This window comes from Equus przewalskii, chromosome 30, assembly GCF_037783145.1.
Source record: "Equus przewalskii isolate Varuska chromosome 30, EquPr2, whole genome shotgun sequence".
In the NCBI taxonomy this organism is placed as follows: domain Eukaryota; kingdom Metazoa; phylum Chordata; class Mammalia; order Perissodactyla; family Equidae; genus Equus; species Equus przewalskii.
The window spans coordinates 1,777,605-1,800,353 of record NC_091860.1 but is presented as its reverse complement, the minus strand read 5'-3'; the positions used below and the strand labels follow the sequence as shown (position 1 = coordinate 1,800,353).

The 22,749-nt window shown below is 45.8% G+C and overlaps 1 protein-coding gene across 15 annotated transcripts in view; it reads left to right on the top strand.

Annotated features, from left to right (window-relative positions):
• CCNY (cyclin Y) overlaps positions 1-22,749 on the top strand; it is a 318,347-nt gene that overhangs the window by 168,333 nt on the left and 127,265 nt on the right. For 2 of the 15 annotated variants that reach the window (XM_070601616.1, XM_070601617.1), the window contains one exon: positions 17,106-17,214. The exons of 12 other annotated variants lie outside the window; for them this stretch is intronic. In XM_070601616.1, the coding sequence (XP_070457717.1) occupies positions 17,187-17,214 (28 nt within the window). In that variant the 5' untranslated portion in view covers positions 17,106-17,186. Of the gene's footprint in view, positions 1-10,395; positions 10,641-17,105; positions 17,215-22,749 lie in introns of those variants that run through there. One more of the 15 variants, XM_070601628.1, reaches the window with a different exon arrangement.

Below are 22,749 nucleotides of genomic sequence, written 5' to 3'. Positions count from 1 at the left end.
GCATCTCAGCCCCTCAGGGCCTTTGTAGTTGACAGTATGGTGTAGGCCAGTGGGTTTCAAACTATTTAGTTTTCAAAGTGTTGAAACTGCTGTATTTTTTTTAAAATGATGTCTTAACGCAGATTCTCAAGGTAAAATGGACTAATGTGGACTGCTTAGGGTGATTCTGAATGGAACCCAGAGCCTGCCCTACCCAGGGTTGGGGCCTGAACACAGTGTTCATGGGTCCCTCTGGTGACCCAGAACCCAGATGGAAAATTCCTGGCGTAGTGGAAAGAGCACAGACTCCATTACTTACTAGATGTGTGACTATGGGCAGGTCACCCTAGTTGTCAGTTGTGTCATTTTTAAAATGGAAATAATAATACCTACCTCACTGGGTGGTTGCAAGGAGTAGATGAGATCGTGCTTGTCAGAAGGTCTAGCAGGTTCTCTGTAAATGGTAGCCTCAGGTGTTGCTTTTGAGATTCTCCTCCTTTCTGTTGTCCTCCTGCTCCTCCTCATCTTCTTTTTCCTCTCATCCTCTCCTCTCTCCCCTCCTACTCCTGTTTTTATCTGTCATTCCTTCATGGCCTTGCTAGGACTGGCAGAGTGGGCCAAGACAGGGTCCCTGTCCTGAAGGAGCTTACAGTTGAGATGGGGCTAAATGCTTTAAACAATAATTTAGGCAGTGCTGCAGAATATCCTGTGGGCTCATCAAGGATGAGGTCACGGCCAGCTGGGGGTCTGGGACGGCTTCAGAGGCATTGAGGTTAGAACCAGATCTTAAAGTGAGGTAGGATTTCCATAGAGGTCAAAGGGGTACGTTCTGTTGGAGGAATGAGTAGAGGAAAGGCGAGGGGCAGGAGAGTACGGCGCATGTTTAGGGGCCCCTTTGGCTGATAGGAGTGTGCTTGTAGGAGAGCAGAGGAGCAGGTGAGGAAGACCTCGGATCCCAGGCTGGTCCTGCAGAGCTGTGGCGTCAGAGCTGTGTGTCACAGAGTAGTGAGTGGAGAAGTGAGCTGACAGGTGACGTGACTGCTGGGGAGAGAGAGCGTGGGACAGAGAGGCCAGGAGGGCTTTGCTGTGGCCGCCGCAGAGCCTGGCCCAGGTGTTTGGCGTTGGGCTCCCTCTCTCCCCTGTTGCAGTAGTCTCGATCCCTCTGCCGGTAGTCCTGAATAAAGTCTGCCTGCCTGTTTTAACAGGTGTCAGAATAATTTTTTTTAGCACAGGCCCAGTGGAGAGATGCTCTAATAAATGCATGACAGATTGAATTGACTTGTAGCAGGTAGAGGGAATGATCAAGTAGCAGTATTTTCTCCCCTGCTGTCCTGGGCTTTTTATTGGCCTTGTCATGAGGGTGTCTGTGCCTTTTATTGATTCGGAGAGAAGTTGTGGCCTTGCTCGTCGGGGATGCATGCCCGTGAGTCGGGTGAGTTGGCGTTGTTTAGCTCTTCTGCTCTCTGCCTTTCTTTTTCTTTAGCCCACTTGCCGTCCGCTGTCTCTGCATCTGTCTCCTCCACGTTTCGCTTGCTCGTAGGCTGTTTTGGGAGAGCTTATGTAAAGGATGGTGTTGACCCGAAGGCCTCATCCAGCTAGTTTTCGCCTCCCTGATGTTTTTCTGACATCTTCTCTTCTCTGGTTCTCAAGCCGTTCTCTATGAAGAGGCAGCGGACCAGGTGAGCTAAGGCTGAGAGCTTGTGTGCATTTATTAAACTTCAGGCCATTCTCTCCAGCCTCTGAGAGTGTGGCAACGGCTTCATTTGGTAAGTCGAGTCAGAAGGACAAGGGGTGACGAGTGTGTGTGTTGACGTATGAGAAAGCAGTCTGCACTGAGACACGGGTATGACTCTTTAGATGGGCAGAATGAGTGAGTTGAGCCTCTTTTTGGCAAAAGTTTGCTTCAGTGAACCTGTTACTTTGTTCTCCAATGCTCAGTGCCTCTTATGTGTGCACCACGAGGGAAGTGCGCCACTCACGGTAGTAGATGTCTCTCCTTTTCCACGAGCTGTGAAGTGTGGGAGAAAGACATATCCTCTATCTTCTTGGTCCTTCTGGCCGGGCTATGAGTTAAATTTACATGAGACAGAATAGCAGGAGAAAATCAGAGAAAGCTTTATAACATATATACATGGGAGGCACTCAGGAAAACTGAGCAAATCGCCAAAATGGTGGAGGCTCTCATCTTAAATACTATCCTCAGCTAAAGACAAAGGTGGATGTTGAGGGTGGTGGTTTGGGATTTCAAAGGGGAGGAAGACAATTTACATGGAGATGGAAATGTAAATGGGTCAACTACAGACGGTGTGACCTGAGAGACAGTTTACATTGCATTAGTTCACAGCAGCATTGCTTACAACAGCTAAATGTGGAAGCAACTCAAGTGTCCATTAGCAGATGAAGAGATTAAGCAAAATGTGGTACACACATACAGTGGAATATCATTCATCCTTAAAAAGGAAGCATATTCTGACATATGCTACAACATGGGTGAACCGCGAAGAAATGTAAACCAACCATAAAAGGACAAACGCTGCATGATTCCACTTATATGAGGTACTCAGAGGAGTCAGAATCACAAAGACAAAATAAAAGGTGGTTGGCAGGGACTGAGAAAAGGGGAGAACGTGCGCTTATTGGTTAAAAGGCATAGAGTTTCAGTTTTACAAGATGGAAAGAATTATGGGGATGGATAGTAGTGGTGGCCACACACAGCGTGAATGTACTCAACACTACTGATCTGTACACTTAAAAATGGTTAAGATGGTAAACTTATGTCTATTTCACCACAATAAAAAAAAAGAACGAACTCACAGAGTGGGTTTTCATTATCATGTTGTTTTCCAAGGCACAGAATCACAGTGTTTAGCAGAGAGTCCTGAGGTAGCTGGTGGTCTAGAGGTTAAGATTTGAATAAAGAATGCCCTTCAAAACCGCGGGTGAGTCAAAGATGAGAAATCTGCCCTAAAAACAAAACGAAAATCCTGGACTAAAAGGCAAAGTAGTCATGGATCCCGTGCTTCAAATGTTAACAAGGTCTGTGTGAGAGCACACCAAGAAGCTCAGGCCACTGAAAGCCACCTGCAGCAGCAGGGCACATGGCCGTGCAGTCGTATGTGTCAATTTAAGATCTGACTCTTAAGCCAATCAACCTTAATTTAAAGGCTCCCTCCTTCCGGGAACAGGCCCCTCTCTTTTAAATTCTTTTAGGCAGTTTTGGGGGGAGTCAAATTTTCTTTTGGAGTCTTTTTTTTTTTTTTTTTAAGATTTTGTTTTTTTCCTTTTTCTCCCCAAAGCCCCCCAGTACATAGTTGTGTATTCTTCGTTGTGGGTCCTTCTAGTTGTGGCATGTGGGACGCTGCCTCAGCGTGGTTTGATGAGCAGTGCCATGTCCACGCCAGGATTTGAACCAACGAAACACTGGGCCGCCTGCAGTGGAGCGCGCGAACTTAACCACTCGGCCACGGGGCCAGCCCCCGGAGTCTTTTGTTTTTAAAATTAAGCCAAAGGGACACATTTTGGTGTGGCCAATTCTCGTCCCCCCCAGTGTACAAGTGTCTCTTGGAGGTTCTGCTTTCAGTGCTTTTGGATGTACACCTAGAAGTGGGATCATACGGTAATTCTATTTTTAATTTTCTGAGGCACTGCCATACTGTTTTCCACAGTGATTGTACTGTTTCACATTCCCACTAACAGTGCACAAGGGTTCAAAATTCTCTGTATCCTCACCAACACTTGTTGTTTTTAATTTTTTTGATAGCCATCCTAATGGGTGTGAGGTGATGAGCTCATTGTGGTTTTGATTTGTATTTCCCTAATGACTAGTGACGTTCAGTATCTTTTCGTGTGCTTATTGACCATTCATGTAGGTTCTTTTGATAAATGTTTATTCAAGTCCTTTGCCCACTTTGAACCAGGTTTGTGGTTGAGTTTTAGAAGTTCTTTATATATTCTAGATGTTAATCCCTTATCAGATATATGATTTGCAAATATTTTCTCCCATACTGTGGGTTGCCTTTTTACTCTGTGGATAGTGTCTTTTGATGCACAAAATGTTTTAATTTTCCTGAAGTCCACTTGGTCTGTTTTTTCTTTTGTTGTCTTTACCTTTCAATGATAGCCAAGAAATCATTGCCAAGTCCAATGTCATGAAGCTTTTATCCTGTGATTTAGGTCCTTGACCTATTTTGAGTTAATTTTTGTTTATAGTGTTAGGTAAGGGTCCTACTTCATTCTTTAGCAAGTTGATATTCAGTTTTCCCAGCACCAGTTGTTGAAAAGACTGTCCTTTCCCCATTGAGTGGTCTTAACATTCTTGTCAAAAATCATTTGACCATATTTGTGAGAGTTTATTTCTGGGCTCTCTATACTGTTCCATTGGTCTCTATGTCTTTATGCCAGTACCACACTGTTTTTATTACTGTAGCTTTGTAGTAAGTTTCAAAATCAGGAAATGTGAGTTCCCCTGTTTTGTTCTTCATTTTCAAGATTTTTCTGGCTATTTGGATACCTTGAGATTCCATATGAATTTGAAGATGGGTTTTTCTATTTCTGCAAAGAATATCATTGGGATTTTGACAACGATTGCATTGAATCTGTAGATTGCTTTGGGTAGTATTGACATTTTAACAATATTAAGTCCAATCCATGTACATGGGTTGTGTTTCCATTTATTTATGTATTCTTTAATTTCCTTTAGCAGTGTTTTGTGTTTTCATTATACAAGTCTCTCACTTCCTTGGTTAAGTTAATTTCTATTTTATTCTTTTTGAAGCTATTGTAAATGGAATTGTTTTTGTAATTTCCTTTTCAGATTATTCATTGTTCTTATATAGAAATGCCACTGATTTTTGTGTATTGTCTTTGTATCCTGTCACTTTGATGAATTTATTTATTCTAGCAGCTTTTTTTTGTGAGGTCTTTAGGATTTTCTACATATAAGATCATTTCACAGAGAGAATTTCACTTCTTCTTTTCCAGTTTGGATGCCTTTTATTTCTTTTTCTTGCTGAATTACTCTGGCTAGAACTTCCAGTATTATGTTGAATAGAAGTGGTGAAAGCAGGCATCCTTGCCTTGTGGCTGATGTAGAGGAAAAGCTTTCAGTTTTTTTTACCATTGAGAATGATGTTTGCTGTGGGTTTTTCATATATAGCTTTTATTATGTTGAGATAGTTTTCTGCATCAATTGAGATGATCATGTGGTTTTTCTCTTTCATTTTGTTGATGTGGTCTATTACATTGATTGATTTTTCTATGTCGAACCATCCTTGCATTCCAGGAATAGATCCCACTTGGTCATGATGTATAATACTTTTAATATACTGCTGAATTCTGTTTGCTATGGTTTTCTTGAGGGTTTTGCATTAATATTCATAAATGATGTTGGTCTATAGTCTTCTTGTAGTGTCTTTCTCTGGCTTTGGTATCAAGGTTCTGCTGGCCTCATAGAATGCGTTAAGAAGTATTCTCTCCTCTTCAATTTTTGGAAAATGTTGAGAGGGATTGGTATTATTTCTTCGTTAAATATTTGGTAAAATTCACTAGTGAAGCCGTTAGGTCCAGGACTTCTTTTTGTTTGGAGATTTTTGGTTACTGACTCAACTTTTTTACTAGTTATATGTCTATTCAGATTTTCTATTTGTTTGTAATTCAGTCTTGGTGGGTTTTGTGTTTCTAGGAGTTTGTCCATTTCGTCTAGGTTCTCCACTTTTTTGGTGTACGATTGTTTATAGTGCAGTTGTCCCTTGATATCCCTGGGGGATTGGTTCCAGGACCCCCAGCAGACACCAAAATTTGAGGATGCTTAAGTTCTTTGTATAAAAGTGGCAAGTATGTGCATATAAGCTCTGCACATCTTCCCGTGTACTTCGAATCGTGTCTAGATTACTTATGATACCCAATACAATGTAAATACTATGTAAACACTTGTTATACCATATTGTTTAGGGAATAATGACAAGAAAAAGATTCTGTACATGCTCACTACGGACATAGCCATCGTAAGCCATTCACTCCGTGTTTGGTTGAATCCGAGGTTACAGAATCCAGGGATACAGATGGCCAACTGCACTCTCTTATAATCCTTTTTATTTCTGGAGAACCAGTAGTAATGTTCCCACTTTCACTTATGATTTTAGTAATTTGAGTCTTCTCCCTTTTTTCCTTAGTTCGTCTAGCTAAAGGTTTAATTTTGTTGACCTTTTTGAAGAACTAGTTTTTTGGTTTCATTGATTTTTTTTTATTGTTTTTCTATTTTCTATTTTGTTTATCTCTGCTCTGATCTTTATTATTTCCTTTCTTCTGCTAGTTTTGGGTTTAGTTTGTTCTTTTTTTCTGGTTCCTTAATTTTTAAAGTTAGGTTGTTGAGTTGAGATCTTCCTTGTTTTTTAATGGAAGCATTTACAGCTATAAATTTCCCCCTTGGCACTGTTTTCACCATGTCCCGTTAAATTTTGGTATGTCATGTTTTCATTTTCATTCCTTTCTTAGGTATTTTCTTATTTCCCGTGTAATTTCTTTTTTAATCCATTGGGTAAAATGTGTTGTTTAGTTTTCAGTTTCATGAATTTTCCGGTCTTTTATTATTGGTTTCTAACTTTATCTCATTGTGGTTGGAGAAGATACTTTGTATATCTGTCTTTGTAAATCTATTGAGATTTAATTTGTGGCTTAACATATGGTCTATCCTGGAAAATGTCCCAGGCACTTGAGGAGAATGTGTATGCTTTTGTTTGAGTGTTCCGTATATGTCTGTTACATCTGGTTAGTTTATTGTGTTGAGTCCTTTATTTTCTTGTATTCTGTTTGGTGGTTGTATCTGTTTTTGTGAGTAGAGGATTGAAATCTCCAATTATTGTTGTGGAACTATCTATTTCTCCCTTCAGTTCTGTCAGTTTTTCTTACTATATTTTGTAGATCTGTCATTAGGTGCATAAATGTTTCTAATTTCTAATTTATATTTTCTTGGTTTATTGAGCCATTCATTAATATGTAATGCCCTTTTTTAATCTAAAATCTGTTTTGTCTGATATTAGTGTAGCTACCCCTGCTCTCTTGGTTACTGTTTTCTTGGAATACCTTTTTCATCCTTTCACTTTCAACCTCTTTGGATTTCAAGTGAGTCTCTTATTGACAGCATTTGGTTGGGTCATATGTTTTTATCCATTTTGCCAATCCCTGTTTTTTGATTGGAGAGTTTAATCTATTTACACTTAAAATAGTTACTGATATTGTTATTTTCCGTATGCCCTATAGCCTTTTTGCCCCTCACTTCCTGCATTACTGTCTTCTTTTGTATTCAGTTGATTTTTTATAGCAAAATATTTCAGTTATTTTTTCATTTCCTTTTGTGTATATTCTAGAGCTTTTTTTGTGTGTTTACCATAGGAATTACATTTAACGTCCTAAAGTTCTAACTCTCTAATTTGAATTTATAGCAGCTTAAAAACTCTACTCCTTTACAGCTCTGTCCCCATCCCTTTTGGTTGTCACAAAATTACATCTATATGCTTTGTGTGCCCCAAACCATAAACTAATGCATCAGTCTTGTAAATGTTGTAGAAAACAAGATTATAACCATTACAAACCAAAGTTACAGTAATGCTAACTTTTACACTAATAATTTGTTTTCTTTAAATGTGTTAGTCTCTTAAATCATGTAGAAAATAAACAAAAAGTATAGTTACAAACCATTGTTAGAATAGCACTGGGCTTTTCCGATTCTCTTGTGTTTGCCTTTGTTGAGGTCTTGTGCAGCCACGTTGCTCCGGTCCTGTCTCCGTTTCCCTTCAGGGCTCCTTGGAGCACTTTGTGCAGGGCTGGGGCTAGTGGGCGTGAACACCCTCAACTTCTGTTTATCTGAGAATATCTTACTTTCTCCCTCACTTTTGAAAGATAGTTTGGTCAGATACAGGATTCTGTACCTGCAGTGTCTCCGAGATATGTCCATGTTTCCATTTTGTCCACATGTTGTTTTCTTGACTTTCTCTGCGTCTTCCTTTAGTTCTTTGGGCATCTTTATGACAGTTGTTTGAAGTCTTTGTCCAGTACACCTGCCATCGGGGCATTTTCAGTTCCTCGTGCTTGTTTTGTTCCTTTGAATGGGCTGTACATTCCTGTTTCTTCATGTGCCTTGGGGCTTTTTTTGTGTTGAACACTCAACATTTGAGTCTAATATTGTGGTAACTCTGGAAATCAGATTCTCCTTCTTCACTGGGCTTTGCTGGGTTTTTTTGTTGTTTTGTTTTTGAGGAAGATTAGCCCTGAGCTAACATCTGCCGCCAATCCTCCTCTTTTTGCTGAGGAAGACTGGCCCTGAGCTAACATTGGTGCCCATCTTCCTCTACTTTATATGTGGGATGCCTGCCACAGCATGGCTTGACAAGTGGTGCATAGGTCCACACCTGGGATCCAAATTGGTGAACCTCTGGGCCCCAGAAGTAGAACCTGCAAGCTTAACCGCTGTGCCACTGGGCTGGCCCTGGCTTTGCTTTTTTTGTTACTGTTTTTGTTTATTATTTTTGTGTTTTTTGGTTGTTGTACACTGTCTTTGCACCAAGGATCAGCCTGTGGTGTAAACTTAAAGTTTTCTTGGTCTTTCTGGGCCTTTCCCTGCGCGTGCCTGGTCACTTTATATTTTCCCCTCTAAAGATAGTTGTTTTCTAATGTCCTAGTCTTTAGTGTCTGGCTTCCCAAAGGGGCAACAGTGAAAAATGAAGGCAGGAAAAAGGCTGCTGCCCTGTAGGTGCCCAGGAAGTGACTTCATTTAGATGAGGATGGGCTGGCACCAGTGGCTGCCGGCCTCTGTGATCGGAAGCGGGAGTCTGCGGTTGGAGGACAGATCTCTGGTATTTGGGGGGCAGGGTACGGTTTCCCCATCCTGGCTCCTGCAGTCTGTGTACACTGTTCCAGGAATGTGGACGCAGCTGCCTGCAGGGTGGCGAGGGGTGGGGTCGGCTGGCTCCTGCTGTGCCAGGAGCTGATGCCACCTAACTGCAATTTATCGTGCATGTGGGTCTTCCTCTAGAAGTTGCAAGTCTTACCTCAGAGAGGTTCGGTGGTGCCTTTGTCTTTCTTCATGGGGAGCCAGACTCCTGGTGCTCCCTCCCCCACCGCCTCCCCAGAGTCCTGCTCAAGGCTTCTCTTTTGAAACCTTATACCCCGTTCCCACGTGTTCCTCTTTCTTCTCCTCCCCTCCTTTTTGCCTTCTCTAAAATAGGAATTAAGAATTTGGGGGTGGAGAAGGGAGGCAAATGTGTCATGAAGCAGCATCATTTTCTTTAATAAATTAATGGTGGTTCTGTTTTATCCTCATTTTTCTCTTTAATCTGCTCCCTTAAAAGTGACCCATAGTGGTGACTCCTGCTTTATTCTCCCTAAAGTCCTGCTGACTGGGGTACTAAGAGCGAAAAAAAATATTTTCACCACCAAGTGACAGGTATAGTGCTGGCTTCCCGAGGAAGGGCCATGTGTATGTGTCACTTTTAGTTCCTCTGGGCTCTTTTTCTTTTTTTTAATTGAAAGGAGAAAGCCTTACCGTCACCTGTCCTGTTGTTTCTAAAGGTTGCACCTAGGGCTGAGGCCTCCTTGGGGCTCCGTGGGGAGGCCGAGCTCACATGCTTTGCTGAGATTTTAAAGTTGCTTTCCGGTGGCCCGTGTGTGGGTGTCGTGGGCTTGGCATCTAAGAGAGGATGTTGGTCTCTCACAGCGCGTGTATTACTGTTTGACAGTGCAGTGTCTCTTTGTCTACCCTCTCCTGTAAGCCCTGGTCTCCTCAAGGGCCAGGGTTTCCATAAGCCCTTTTGTACCCCTGTCCCCAGCACAGTGTTTTGCACATAGCAAGTGCTCAATAAATAGTGCCCGAAGCAGTGAGTGTCGTTTATGAGAATTTGACCTACCTCTTTGTGGTCCATGGTCATGGGATCAGGGAATGATGGTAATTATGGAGACCAGTAGAGAGAGCCTGGGGTATAGAAAGCTGGGATTATGCTAAAAGCTTCCTTTTGACTCATAGTTTCATTCTCCCTCCCTCCCAGACCACTTACTAGACAGCTGACTGGTGTTCTGGCTCCCTTCTTTCCCACACTCCTCCCTAGCTGAAGCATGAGGAAGGGCCGTCCCAGAGGAGCGGGACTGGGGGAGCCGAGCCTGGGTCTTTGTGAACTGGGTGGTCAGCCCTTCCTCTGGGCCCTGAGTGAGTGAACGTCACGCAGCCTCCCGTGGCATCGTTAGGGGGCCGGGGCGCCCAGTGTTCCCGCTGGCTCTGAGAGAAGTGGTTTCCTTCATTCTGGGTTCTCTGTTCTCTGGGGGAGGGTGGGATTAGTGCTTTGCTCTGTGGGGTTGATGTGTGAGCACTGGAGGGGCGCTTCCCTGAGAAAAGGAAGTTCCTGCGGGGCAAGGGTCCGCTCTGTGTGCAGTCGTAGGGGTGGTCGCTGGAGGTCACCCAGCATCACTGGGTGGGGTGCTGAGTCACCCCTGGAGTCCTCTGCCCTCCCCCACGAAGTTCCCCGGGCAGGAGTTGGTGCCTCTGCTCTAGCCTGCTCACGCAGCATTGTCTTTCTGGGGCGGAGGTGGCTGTTTGCAAGATTCCTCTCAGCTCTGTTTCTAGGACGTAATCCCAGCTCCACTTGGGTAGGGAAGATGGCAAGCGCTGGAGTCAGGTCAGTTTTTCTGCTTGTTACGGTTCCAGTGTCAGGCTTAATGGGAGGTGGTTTGAGTGATGCTTTTGGGGGAGCCCCGGGGACCCACTGGACCTGCACACTTCACAACACAGCCCTCTTGCTGCCCAGGGCTGGAGTCCCTCTGCTATTGCTGCGAGAACTGTTGTGGAAATCAAACAAACAAGGCGCAGCAAACTTGAAGGTGGTGGGAAAACTTTGTATTCAGACGAAAAGAAGCTGTGACAAAACACGTGTCCACGGGAGTCGTCCTGGTACATGGGCCTGTGCACAGCATGGTGATAGCTCTGGCGGCCTCCTCTTTCCACCCTCCTCACCCCACGGAAATATCTATGTCAATGTCTGGAGCTTCGTTGTGTAGAGTTCTGCCTGCTAAGTTCAGAAAGTTTTCTGATTATTTAGATGGATGTTGTGCCTCTGGGATGCTGAGAGGTCTCACTCACCTCCTCCTTCCTTCAGGGAGGTCCTTTTTGACTGGCTCCCTAGCTGAGATTTCCAAACTAAAGAGAGAAAACCTCTGATCAATTGTGTCAGAGGTAAAGAGTACTCAGATAATTTGGGGCTAGACATACTTTGCAGGGTGGGGCAGGCAGGCCCTTGACATGGGGCACCGTTTGACTTTGTGGCCCTGGACTGGGGAGGAGGAGTCCTAGGAGGTTAGGGAGAGATGCAGACTTGGTGGCGGGAGGGAATCCACATTGACTTGCCTAGGGCCAGCCTTGCATGCAGGGCACCAAACAGACCCTGTTCTTAGGACCAAAGACTGAGAACTCGAGCTGGAAACAGTGACGTCCGCAGTGCCCAAGTTACTGTGAACAATCCCAGGAGGTTCTTTCTTAGGCAGTGGTACCACACCTGCCTCAACCTGGTGTTGCGCACCACCCGCCTGCCCCCATGCACGTGAGTCCTTTCTTTCCTGCTTTCCTTTCCACATCTCACGTCCTTCTGTGTGTGAGGTAGACGCTGCTCTGGAGAGTGACGTTATTGTCAGATGTCACTTGTCACAGCCCCAGCCCTCCAGACTCAGGACCCGCCTCTGTGGGCTTGTGACACTCATCTCTCATTGTAGTGCCCATGAGAGCACGCAACTTCCGGAACCCTCTTTGTGGTAGACATGGGTTTTACCTGAGCTTTGCTCTCTGGCATGGCACCTGCGTGGAAGATGGGACGGAATGGAGGCAGCATCGGAGAAGACTTAAACACTGTCAGTTTCTAACTTTGGGTTAACATTCTCGGAGTGATGACCCAAAATGCTTAAGAATTGCTGCCTTTGGTTGTGTCAGTCTACAAAAACAGAAACCAGTTTAAGAGGTAAAATGTTTATTTTGGGATCAAAAAATTGCAGTTTCGGGAGCACAGATTCAGGTAGAAACCCAAATAGTGTCTCACTTACGGGAGAGGGGCCTGGGGTTCTATGGGAAAAGGGCGGAGGATGAGGTGCGTTGTGTTGAGGAAGAGTTCACTGGTGCTGGATCCGGGAGGGCTAGGTTGGTACTTGTGGGTTGGCGTGGGATTCTGTCATCAGGCAAAGGCTAGACTTGTGCTTCATTGACTGGTTAGTGACTCGGTCTTCAGCAACGTCCAGTTTCATCAGTCCTTAGAAACAGGACATTCTTGTCCTTGTTGACTTCCTGCAATGTTGGCAGTTTGGTCCAGTTTGGAAGATAAAGAAATCAAGACATGCAAGCCTGTGAAGTGGCTGCTCCAGCTCTGTTTTAATGTGGCTCCGCTCATGGCGTCTCTCACAGTTGTGTGCTTGCTTCCAGGGCAGGAGGGAGGTGGTGAAGTGGAGAGACTGGATTCTGTTCTCTGAGCAGTGGTGTGGGAGAAACACCCTCATCCGGATGGAGGCGGTGGCAGTGGGGAGGATAGTGTCTTTCCTGGGACCTGTGGAACCAGGACGAGAGGCGCACGACTGAGGACGGGGACCAAGAGGCTGGCAGGAGGCCTCCCTCCACCACGGGAGAGCCGCTGGCAGGAGCCTGGGCTCTGGGAGCTGCCTTTCTTTGCACTGAGTGTGGACACAGATGTGATCCTGACGCCCTGAATCAGAAGGCTGGATACATTCTGCCAGAGAAACAGAAGTGGCTCAGAAGGTAGCATGGCCCCAAGTGGACATCATCTTGATGACACAGGCGTATTCCTCAGAAGTGTGTCTTTTGCATGAGGTAGCGTTGTTGGCCAGTTCTCCTCCTCTCAGCAGGTATTTTTGTTATGGTCGTGGCGCCCTAGCGTGTGGTCTGTACCCGGGGTCATTTGTGTTTCCAGTTGATCCAGTGTAGTGTCTGTGTTCTCACAGCTGGTGGCAACAGCTGTGTGATTGGGATATTGCCGCATTCCCAGTGACGGGAATCATCTGCCATCTAGTTCTCTAAAAGTCTGTAGTTCAGACCCCTAAGTTCTGATAACTGCTCTTGAAGTGAAGATAGTGTATTTTACAAAATGCATAGTGTATTTTGTCTAAAAAAAATCTGAAAGTGGGGCCAGCTCGGTGGCGCAGTGGTTAAGTTTGCACATTCCACTTCGGCGGCCCGGGGTGTGCCAGTTCGGCTCCTGGGTGCAGACCTACACACTGCTTGGCAAGCCATGCTGTGGTGGCATCCCACATATAAAGGAGAGGAAGATGGGCATGGATGTTAGCTCAGGGCCAGTCTTCCTCAGCAAAAAGAGGAGAATTGGTGGCAGATGTTAGCTCAAGGCTAACCTTCCTCAAAAAATTTAAAAAAAAAATCTGAATGTGTCCAGTAAATTTGTAGGCAAAATGCCTCAATACATGTTTCTTCTTTTAAAATAACTGAGAATGCACTTCATTTTTACTGTATAGTTTAACCACACTGTGTTTATGGGAGTGAGGTATTTTCAAGCAGTTCTGGGAAGATTTTTAGCCTGAGACCCATGGCTGATCCGGTTTCGGCAGGTATGAGGACCTGGTGCCGGACAGAGCTGCCTCTGCATGGGAGCAGACGGAGACAGCGCTTGGGTTCCATGGTCCTTTAGCTCTGTCCTTAAGTCCATCGTAGCTTAGGCTGAGAGCACACTTGGTATGGACGTGCATTTTGAATTCCAAACAAATGCTGTACCAGTCGACTTTGAGAAACTTGTGGCCTGACTGGGTTTCTCCCATTTGTTTCTTTTCTATCTACGTTTTATAAAGCCTCCTGCTTTAGATATGTTGCCATGTGTGCTTGATCATAAAGCAACCAAAGGCATCTTGAAAGCAAGGGTCCCATTTTGAATATCCCTCCCTAATGTGGTCAGATCGTACCTCCCTGCCGTGCTGTGCAGGCTGTGGACCCTGTGCCTGGCTGCTGACTCAGCTTGACGACACAGGGCACCTTTTCCATGCTCAGGGATGCACGTCCATGCTCAGGTTCCTTCAGGGGGCTGGGGCCCTCCCTCCTCCCGTCTCCTGGAAGCTGCCTGCCCCACTGCTGAATTTGGGCTCTAGAAGTGGTCAGAAGATGGTGACACGACCTTCGGCCCCAGCCTGCCTGCCATATGGATCAACACAGGAAGCATGCTTTTTAAATTGAAGGGTGAGCATCTTTCTGCAAAGGAAAACACAGGCTATTTTTTTTGTTTTGTTTTCCTCAGTTGAAAAGGGGTTCCATCTCTTCTGCAATAGATCTTTTATTTTTATGTGCAAAGTACTAATAGGGAAATATTTCACTGACAGATCCCAGTAATATGCTCCTTTTGATGCCACACGGGGAAGAAAATTCTGTGACTGTTATATTGAGAGCCCTGTTGTATAGAGATATTTTGGCTGGACATAGATCAGCCTCCCAACTGGTGTTTAAGCACGCAGGCGTCAGCCCTTAGAGATAAGGCTGTGTTGAAATGGAAGGCTGGGCGTGCTGTTCTGTTCATAGGTGCCCTCAGAAGACCTGCGGAGCTGCGGCTCCTTGACCCTCGGGGGCACGCCGCGGCTCTCCTGCCTGATTCCAGCCACATGCATAGCTTTCCTTTCATTTGGGTTCCCTTCCAGCAACGTGTATTTGATGTGGGAAGCCTGGGGGATTTTGTGAAATGCTGAAAACTCCCCCTTGTAGTTTGACGAGCAGGCGTTTTATTCAGAATCTCCCTGGGAGAATGCTGGGGGTTTGTTCCCCTTCTTGGGGGAAGCTGCACAGTTACCTCGTTTTTTACCCCCACCCCGGTTGGGAATGAATGTTAAGGGCATTTAAGTTGGTGCCCTTGAAAGAGCCAGTTCACAGAGGGAGGAGACACTGCATCATGATCTGGGCTGTGTCACCTGCTTGGGTTACTTGAAGTAGCTTCTTATGCTTGGTTAAGAACATGCATGCTTGAGAAAGCATATTTCTCTTCTAGAAAATTAAGAGTTTTTCCTGATCAACATCTCTCCCACCCCCCAACCCAAAGAACTATCAGTAGGTAGTTCCAGGTTTATCTTCCGTTTGTTAGATAATTGGGAGTAGAAATATTACTGGTGCAATATGTACTTAAAAAGTCTTTTCAAAGGGGAAAATTCTAGTACATGAAAACAAGAGTCTTTCCCTCCCCCCAGGACTGCAACTTGCTTCTCCCTTTTCTTTTCTGGGGCCTTTTAAAGCATTTGGGAGTGGAATGGTTAATGTTTGAAGTTGGGCCTTGGAACAGTGGCTGTGGAAACCTTAGCATGAATTTCCAGACTGTTGTGTTTTTCTTTCTATAGTAGGATCCTGGGGCATTGATCCGTTATTTTAATGTGCACTTTATTTCTTTTGAGAAAAGGAGAAGATGGTAGAGAAGAAAAGAGACTTCTGAACGTGTACTTGATGGAACCCCGACTGAAGGGCTTGGGGTGTTGCCGGCAGTGGAGGGGCGGCGGCCGGCAGCCTCAGCCTGGGTGGCAGTGGGTTCAGCTGTGTCCAGGATCAGCAGTTCCCAGTTTGGGGGAGTTTTATAGTGAGTGCCATGTGCTTAGAATCCTTGGACTCGAACTGCCCGTGATAGTTCCTTCTCAGGTTTAACAATAAGAGGAGAAAAAGGGAGCTGAGGGGCAGAGACAAATGCAAAGGGCTGTGTGAGAGAACATTGACTCACCGAGGAGAGGAAGCTGCAGATCTCTTCTTTGGGGACAGTCATGTTTATCTGTCTGGTTAAATCCTCAATGCTTGGGGGCTGATAGTGAAACCCTGGAATCTATGAGAGGACCACAGAAGATTTTTTCTTTCCAGCTCTGTTATCTCCAAATTAAATGATTGTCTGCCAGTTCTCTCCTTGAACAGCTATAGCAAAAATTTGTTTTACCAGGAGCAGCATCAATTCTAAATTTCCTGGAATTTTTTTGGGAAGAGGGAGCAGGAGTGGCTAATTCAAGCAAAGGCATCTTTCTTTCTCTCTCTGAAGTATTGTTTCACTCAAAATAAGTGATATAATTGGTTGAGAGAAATTTATTTTCAGAAGAGAAAAGGAGCAGCCGTCTCCAGCTCTGCTCCAGGGTGTCGAGGATGGCATGGGCAGAGGCTTGGAGAGACTGACATCAGAAATTGGTGAGAACCAGCCAACAAACCATATTGTTTCGTCGTTAATGGCTCCACTTATGTTCTTTCCTTCCATCACCCTGCTTAATTCTTGTTCTTGTTTTCTAGTTACGGAGAAAAACAAAAATAAAGAATTAGTCTTTTACTTTGATGCAGACAGAGAAATGAAAGCAGAAGTCAAATTTACCCAGTGTACTAGGCACAGAAAGAAACTACATTAAGAAGGCTGTGTTTCTCCCCCAGGGACTGTTAGCCTTTCTGCTGCAACCAGGAGTTATCAAGCTTCTGACCCAAATCCAGGTTGGGAGCTGTGGTACTGTGGAGCCGGCTGCCTTGAGGCGGGGTGAATCCGTCTGTGCCAGGATGATCCCCTGGAGTGCCAGTGAGCTCGCTGTGGAGTGCCCAGGTCACAAAAGTGACGGCTTCAGTGCCGTCGCTGCCATTGTCTCAGATTCTCCGCCCAGAGAGTTTGCCATGCTGAGACGGGCATGGGTGCCGGCTGTGGTGACAACGGGCTGCCACACTGCAGCTGCTGTCTTGGGTGGGGCGATGGCCTGCAGGGTGGCTGGGCAACACGCCCCAAGAAGTTCGAGTCACTGTGAAGTAACTGCAGGCAGCTGGGAAAGAACAGCTGTGTACAGAAAAGGCCGGTGTCCTGCTGTCCGGAGGCCGGGCCAGAGTGACGAGAGCGTGAGGAACAGAAAAATGGGATTCTGAAGTTAAAAAAGAAAAGGTCTTAATTCAAACCGATGTACAGATGATTCCCAGGAAAGAAAGACATAGTGCAGGGAACACTTCAAAGAACTCACATTAAAATAAAGTTAAAATTAAAGTAACTAAAATGTGTAAATAGAAATAATCTGCCTCTGTGTAAAAAAGTTATCTATGATTCTTATACACAACTTGGATGATACGCAAAAGCAAAGGAAGACACAAAATCAACCTTGTCGTGTCACCCTAGAAGGAAGAAACTATAGATGCATGAGAAGCACTGACTTTCCAGAACAGCGTCAAGGCCCAGAACAAGCTGAGGCTTACAGAGATGCTGAAGACGAAGCGGAACAGTCCAGGTGAGTCTTACATCTTGAGCAGGAGCAAGGAAGAAGCATGCCACCAAGTGGAAGGTGACATAAAACAAACCGCTTGGTTCTCTCCGACATGCATCCCTACTCCAGTCACATACCAACCTGGCAGTTTGAAACCCCAGAGAGAAGGACAATTACTAAGAGAGATTTAAAAAAAAATCGTTGTAGCCTAGAGGCCAGGGGAACTAGCACGTGTGATCACAGCAGCCTTGTAGATGATTTTTGAGAAACTGTCAGTACTGGGAAAGAAATGTTACAAGATGAGGCAAATCATCTCTTGATTTTCCCAAGAGGGAGGAAAATGGCTTCTGTGCCCTATGGACTGGTGAACTTGACTTTGCTTCCAGGAGGAATGCTAGAAAGGCTGATTAAACAGATAGTTTATGGATATTTAGGACTAAAGAAGAGCTCGCTAGGAGCAGGCTTAAGTTCCAACAGAAGGAATCGGCACAAGCATCTCATACTCACCTTTGAGAGAGCTGCTGGGCAGGACAGAGATGTGCTCCAGAGCTCTGGTGCTCAGCTCAGCTGCACCCCAGTCCCCCGCAAAGGCTTGTTTCTGACATCAGAGGTCTGGGGAGGCCCCAAGAATTTGCATTTCTGGAGTTCCAGGTGACACTGATGCTGCTGGTGTAGAGAACAGCGGCTTGTATATTTGCTGTTGCTGGATTTGGGGAAGACTCGTAGCTTTTGGAGAACAGAGAGAAACATGTTGATTGGAAGTACTAATGGTGGTGGCTGGAGGGTGGGGCCTCTAACTGATTAAGCAGCTGTATGCAACTTTGTTGTCACCATTTTAACCTGAACAGATTTTTTAGTGTTTGGTCAGGATATTCGGAGTTGACCCTCACCTGTTAAGTAATTTCATCTGAAACTAAGATAAAGTGGTTTCTCAATTTGAAGCACAAAAAATTGGGAGGGGTAGCTAATACTGGTGAATGGCTGAGTGAGGGTTTACATGATCTTGGTGCCTTGGAATTTGGACGCGTAAATCAAGGTGCTGTTTAGCAGTGATACATGGAAGGTGTCTGCTGTTAGCTTTGTGAAGACGGCAGGCTGAAGGTCTCTTCCAGGATCAGGGCTCGGGGATTTGGGTTGACCGCGGGATTGTTTGCCCCTGTTTCCCCCTCATGCTAACCTGGGAAAGAAAAGAAAAGGCCAAGATAAGTTTTATGTTCTACTACGGGATTTCTCCCATGGTCAGGCCATATCTAGAGTATTTTGTGTACCACATTTTAAGATTTTGACAAAAATGAGAGTATGTTGTGAAGGAAGAGGCCAAGATGTTTGAAGGGGTGTTGACAGACTAGAGGTTACCTAGGATGGTTGGAGGAACGTGGCATACTTCACCTTGACACTGTTTGAGACGTCACATTCTACTTCTCTACAAGCGTGAGGGTGTTAGGTTTGTTTATGTAATATCTGTGCGTGAAAGTGGGTTCAACGCTGAAAACAGTGGGGTGTAAATTTTGCATGAGTATTAAGGAACACTTTATAATATGCAGTGTAGCTTAAAAAGGAGTGAGCTCTCCTTGCATGTGGTGTGTTCGAGCTGGACCTGATGACTGTCTCTCTGGAATGATCTAAAACCTCTTGGATGGCTTTGCTGTGGTAACACCACCAGCTTCTCACTGGCTTACAAGCACAAACTTTTATTTCCAGCGCACATCACATGAGGGCTGCAGGTGAGCTGTGCCTCTGCAGGGCTCTGCTTGGCTCAGGTGTCTTCTTTCAGGACCCAGCCTGAAGGAGCAGCTCCTGTCTGGGATGGGCTGTTCTCAGGGGAGAGGGCAGGAGTATAGAGAATCTGAGCCAAACCATGCAGTTGTAGTCACAGCTCTGCAGGGACGAGGAAGATATCACGTTTGCCTCCATCCCATAGGCCAAGGGTGCCACATGGCCAAAGTCAGTGAGTTGGAGAAGGGAACTCACCCTGGATACGAGAGTGCAGCCTGTGACAGGGAGTGGGAGTTATAACCCTGTTACAGGGAGGGAGCAGATGGTTGGAAACAATAATCCAATCTACCACAGACTGAGATTCAGCTACCTTAACGTTTATTGATTGCCTACAAAAAATCGGGCATTGTGCTAAGGCATGGAGGATTTGGAGATCAATACAAGTAGTCCCTGGAGCTCAGTCTAGAAGGGTAGAAGGAGTTACAATCAAATAAATTACTGTGCCACTTGATAAATATAAAAATAGCTGTATGTCCCAAGTACAGAGGTAGCAGAGATGAGGGAGGGAGTGACTCTGGGGTGGGTGGGTCGGGGGAGGATGTGAGAGAAGTATTCCTAGAGGGCCATCTAGCCTGGGTTTTGAAGACTGAATTAAGAATTTACTAGGTGAGTAAGAGGATGGGGGTCGGGTTGTGGGTTGGGAACAGCATAAGTGGAATCAGAGGCGTAAAACAGCAGGCTGCTTCATGGTAGTGAAGACTGGTTCACCGCTGCATCTTCTGTATGGAAAACAGTGCCTATGGAATGATCTGTTAAGCCTTTTTGGTGTTGTGTTTGAGGGGTACGAAGGTAGGAGCAAGAGAGGCAGACCCCAAGAAGTGATCTTCATGTCATTTTTCATGGGATTCTTGGGGGTTGAATCACTGAATTCACATGTGAATCCACTGGTGACTCAGTGGATATTGATGCTGAAATCATCAAGGTTAGGAATATGGGAGAAAAAAGAGCAGAAGTAAGATTGAGAAGGAAGGTGATTAATTTTTGGTTATGTTTTAGAATTTGAGGTAACTGAGACGTCAGATGAAGATGTTCAGTAAGCCATCGTATATATGTGGTTCTCCTCTAAAAAGGTATATTTGAGCTTCGTTAGCATGTAAGTGATAGTTATACAATATATGAAATTGCCCAGTGAGACGGTGTAAAGTTTGAAAAGTGCCCAGGACGGAAGCTGTAGGACCCGTAGTGTGTGACACGGGCAGGGGAGGATGCTGTTGGAAGGACATGTAGAGGGAACGTTCTCACAGGTGGGAGGAGAACCGGGGAAGGTGATGTCCTGTCTGGAGGACAGTGTTAAGAAGGGAGGCAGTGGCCGGCAGGCTCAGGGCTGAGCTGAGACTGGCCACTGGAGCTGCAGCAGTTTAGTACGGAGAAGAGCTCCAGTGGGCTCAAATGGGAGGAGCTGGAGACTGGGAGGGCCTTTTCAGAGCTGGCCCGAGAAGTGAAGGGCAGAGAGAGGGAGTTACGATGGCAGCAGCACCTGGTCCTCTCTCCCTCTTTGTAGAGGAGATGCACAGCCAGTGGGTGTTGAACTTTTCAAGTTCCCTTCTGTTGTTAAGATTCTGTCAGAGTGGAGTTGCAGATATTGGTATTTTAGCTCAAGGATTTCTAGCCTTTTTAACATGTCTCTTCTGTGTTAGTTTTCTGTTGCTTTATGACAAGTTACTACACATTTATCAGCTTAAAATGATACATGTTTATAAAAACAATTTAAGTAAATTTAATAATAAATTTAATGGTGAATTAAATAAATTTGTCACACCAGTTTCTGTGGGTCCTGAATCTGGGCATGACCTACCTGGGTGCTCTGCTCAGTCTCTCACAAGACACGAGCGCGGTGATCGCTGTGCGGGGGTCTCACGCGAGGACTTGGCTGGGGAAGGATCGGCTTCCACGTTTGCTCACAGAACCTGCATGTTGGAAGGGTTCAGTCTTTGCAGGTTGTTGGACTGAGGGCCTCAGTTCCTTGCTGGCTGTTGGCTGGAGGCCGCCCTCGGTTCCTGGCTATGTGGTCTTCTCCACCATGGTACTTCATCAAGCTCAGCAAGAGAGAGTGAGTCTGCTGGCAAGATGGAAGTCACTGTCTTGTGCAAGTCTTACCATAGAAGTGACATCACCTTTGCTATATTCTGTTGCTTAGAAGCAAATCACAGGCCCCACTCACACACAAGAAAGGGGATTATCCAAGGGAGTGAATGTCAAGAGGTGGAATCATTGGGTGGGGGAGAATCTTAGAGACCGCCTGGCACAGAATAAAACTCCATGGTACCTCTCTGAATCCTGAGACTTGGGCAGGATCATGACAAGTTGATGTCATGGTAGCAGGGAGTGACCATTTCACTGCCAGCAAAGATTTCCACAGTGATGGTGAGGTGTGGTCTGACTTTGAAGTGGTAGCTCGAGGCTTTCCATACGTACGAGGGGTGTAGGTACACGGTGGCAGTCTCAGTGGAAGGGGGTACACAGCAAGCACAGCGTATTGGGGGTAGTTTCGGAGGTAGAGCTAAAGTCTCCAGCAACGCCTTGAGACGGACACTGCTCTGAAGGGTGCAAAGATTTTGTCCAGCCAAGAAGGGACGCGGAGCCAGGATTAAGCTGGTCGTTCCAGGCGGAGGGAAGAGCAGGAGCAGAGGCACTGGAACTCAGCAAGGCATGACGTGTTTGGGGAGCAGGTTAGCAGTTTCATGAGGCTGGATCTTTTTTTTTTCCCCTTTGTCTCCCCAAAGCCCCCCAGTACATAGTTGTATACTCTTCGTTGTGCGTCCCTCCAGTTGTGGCGTGTGGGACGCTGCCTCAACATGGCCTGACGAGCAGTGCCATGTCCGTGCCCAGGATTCGAACCAACGAAACACTGGGCTGCGTGCAGTGGAGCGCGCGAACTTAACCACTCGGCCACGGGGCCAGCCCCGAGGCTGGATCTTAAGGTGTATAGGAGGCCCTGAGGGAGAGTGCAGCTGGAAGGGCAGGTTGTATGCCTTCAAGGGCAATGGAGCTTGGTCCTGTAGGCAGGTGGGGCTTCAACCCAGGAGAACGATGCGATTGGATTTGTGTGTCAGACAAGTTGTCTCAGGCTGCTGTGAAGAGGATGGCTGAGAGATGAGAAGGTGTTTTGCCATGCAGGTCTCATTTGGTGTTGGCAGGAGACAGGAAAGGGTGCTAGCACTTTCAGGAGCTGCGGTCTGCCAGTGTCTGTTCTGAGCAGCCTGGGCAGGGGCTCAGATGTGAGGAAGGAGGGACTGTGGAGCCTTGGCAGGAGTCAGGACTGCCCACTTCCACATAGCTTTGCAGGCCAGCTCTCTCCTGTCGTCCTTTCAGATGTGGGAGCTCATTCTCTCAGTGGGCCAGGCAAGTGATGTTGCCAGCTCTGACTAAATAGCTGATGAGAAATAATTTTTCTGTATAAAAACCATGATTTTTAAAGAGACGTCTTTTCTTGATGTAGTGTTGGCATATTGGATGTCAAGAAGAAATAGTTGCTTTTTTTCTTCCATTTTTCTGTAAAGAAGAACTTTACGTATCATTTTAGCACTCGATTTTCAAAAGGAGGAGAAATTGGCATCTGTGGCAGGTAATGACAGTGGTGAACACTGTATACTGCTCAGTCTGTGACGTGCCTGGGAAGCCCACGGTAGTTGGGGGTGTGTGTGTGTGAGGCTTTGGGTGGGTGTTACCTCCGTCCTTGGCCACCTGCTGTTTAAGCTGATGAAGCTGACACTTGTGGGTTTCTGCAGACGTGGCATTCAGTGAGGTACACAGCGCTCTGTTTAGTTCCTATCCTGTTCAGGG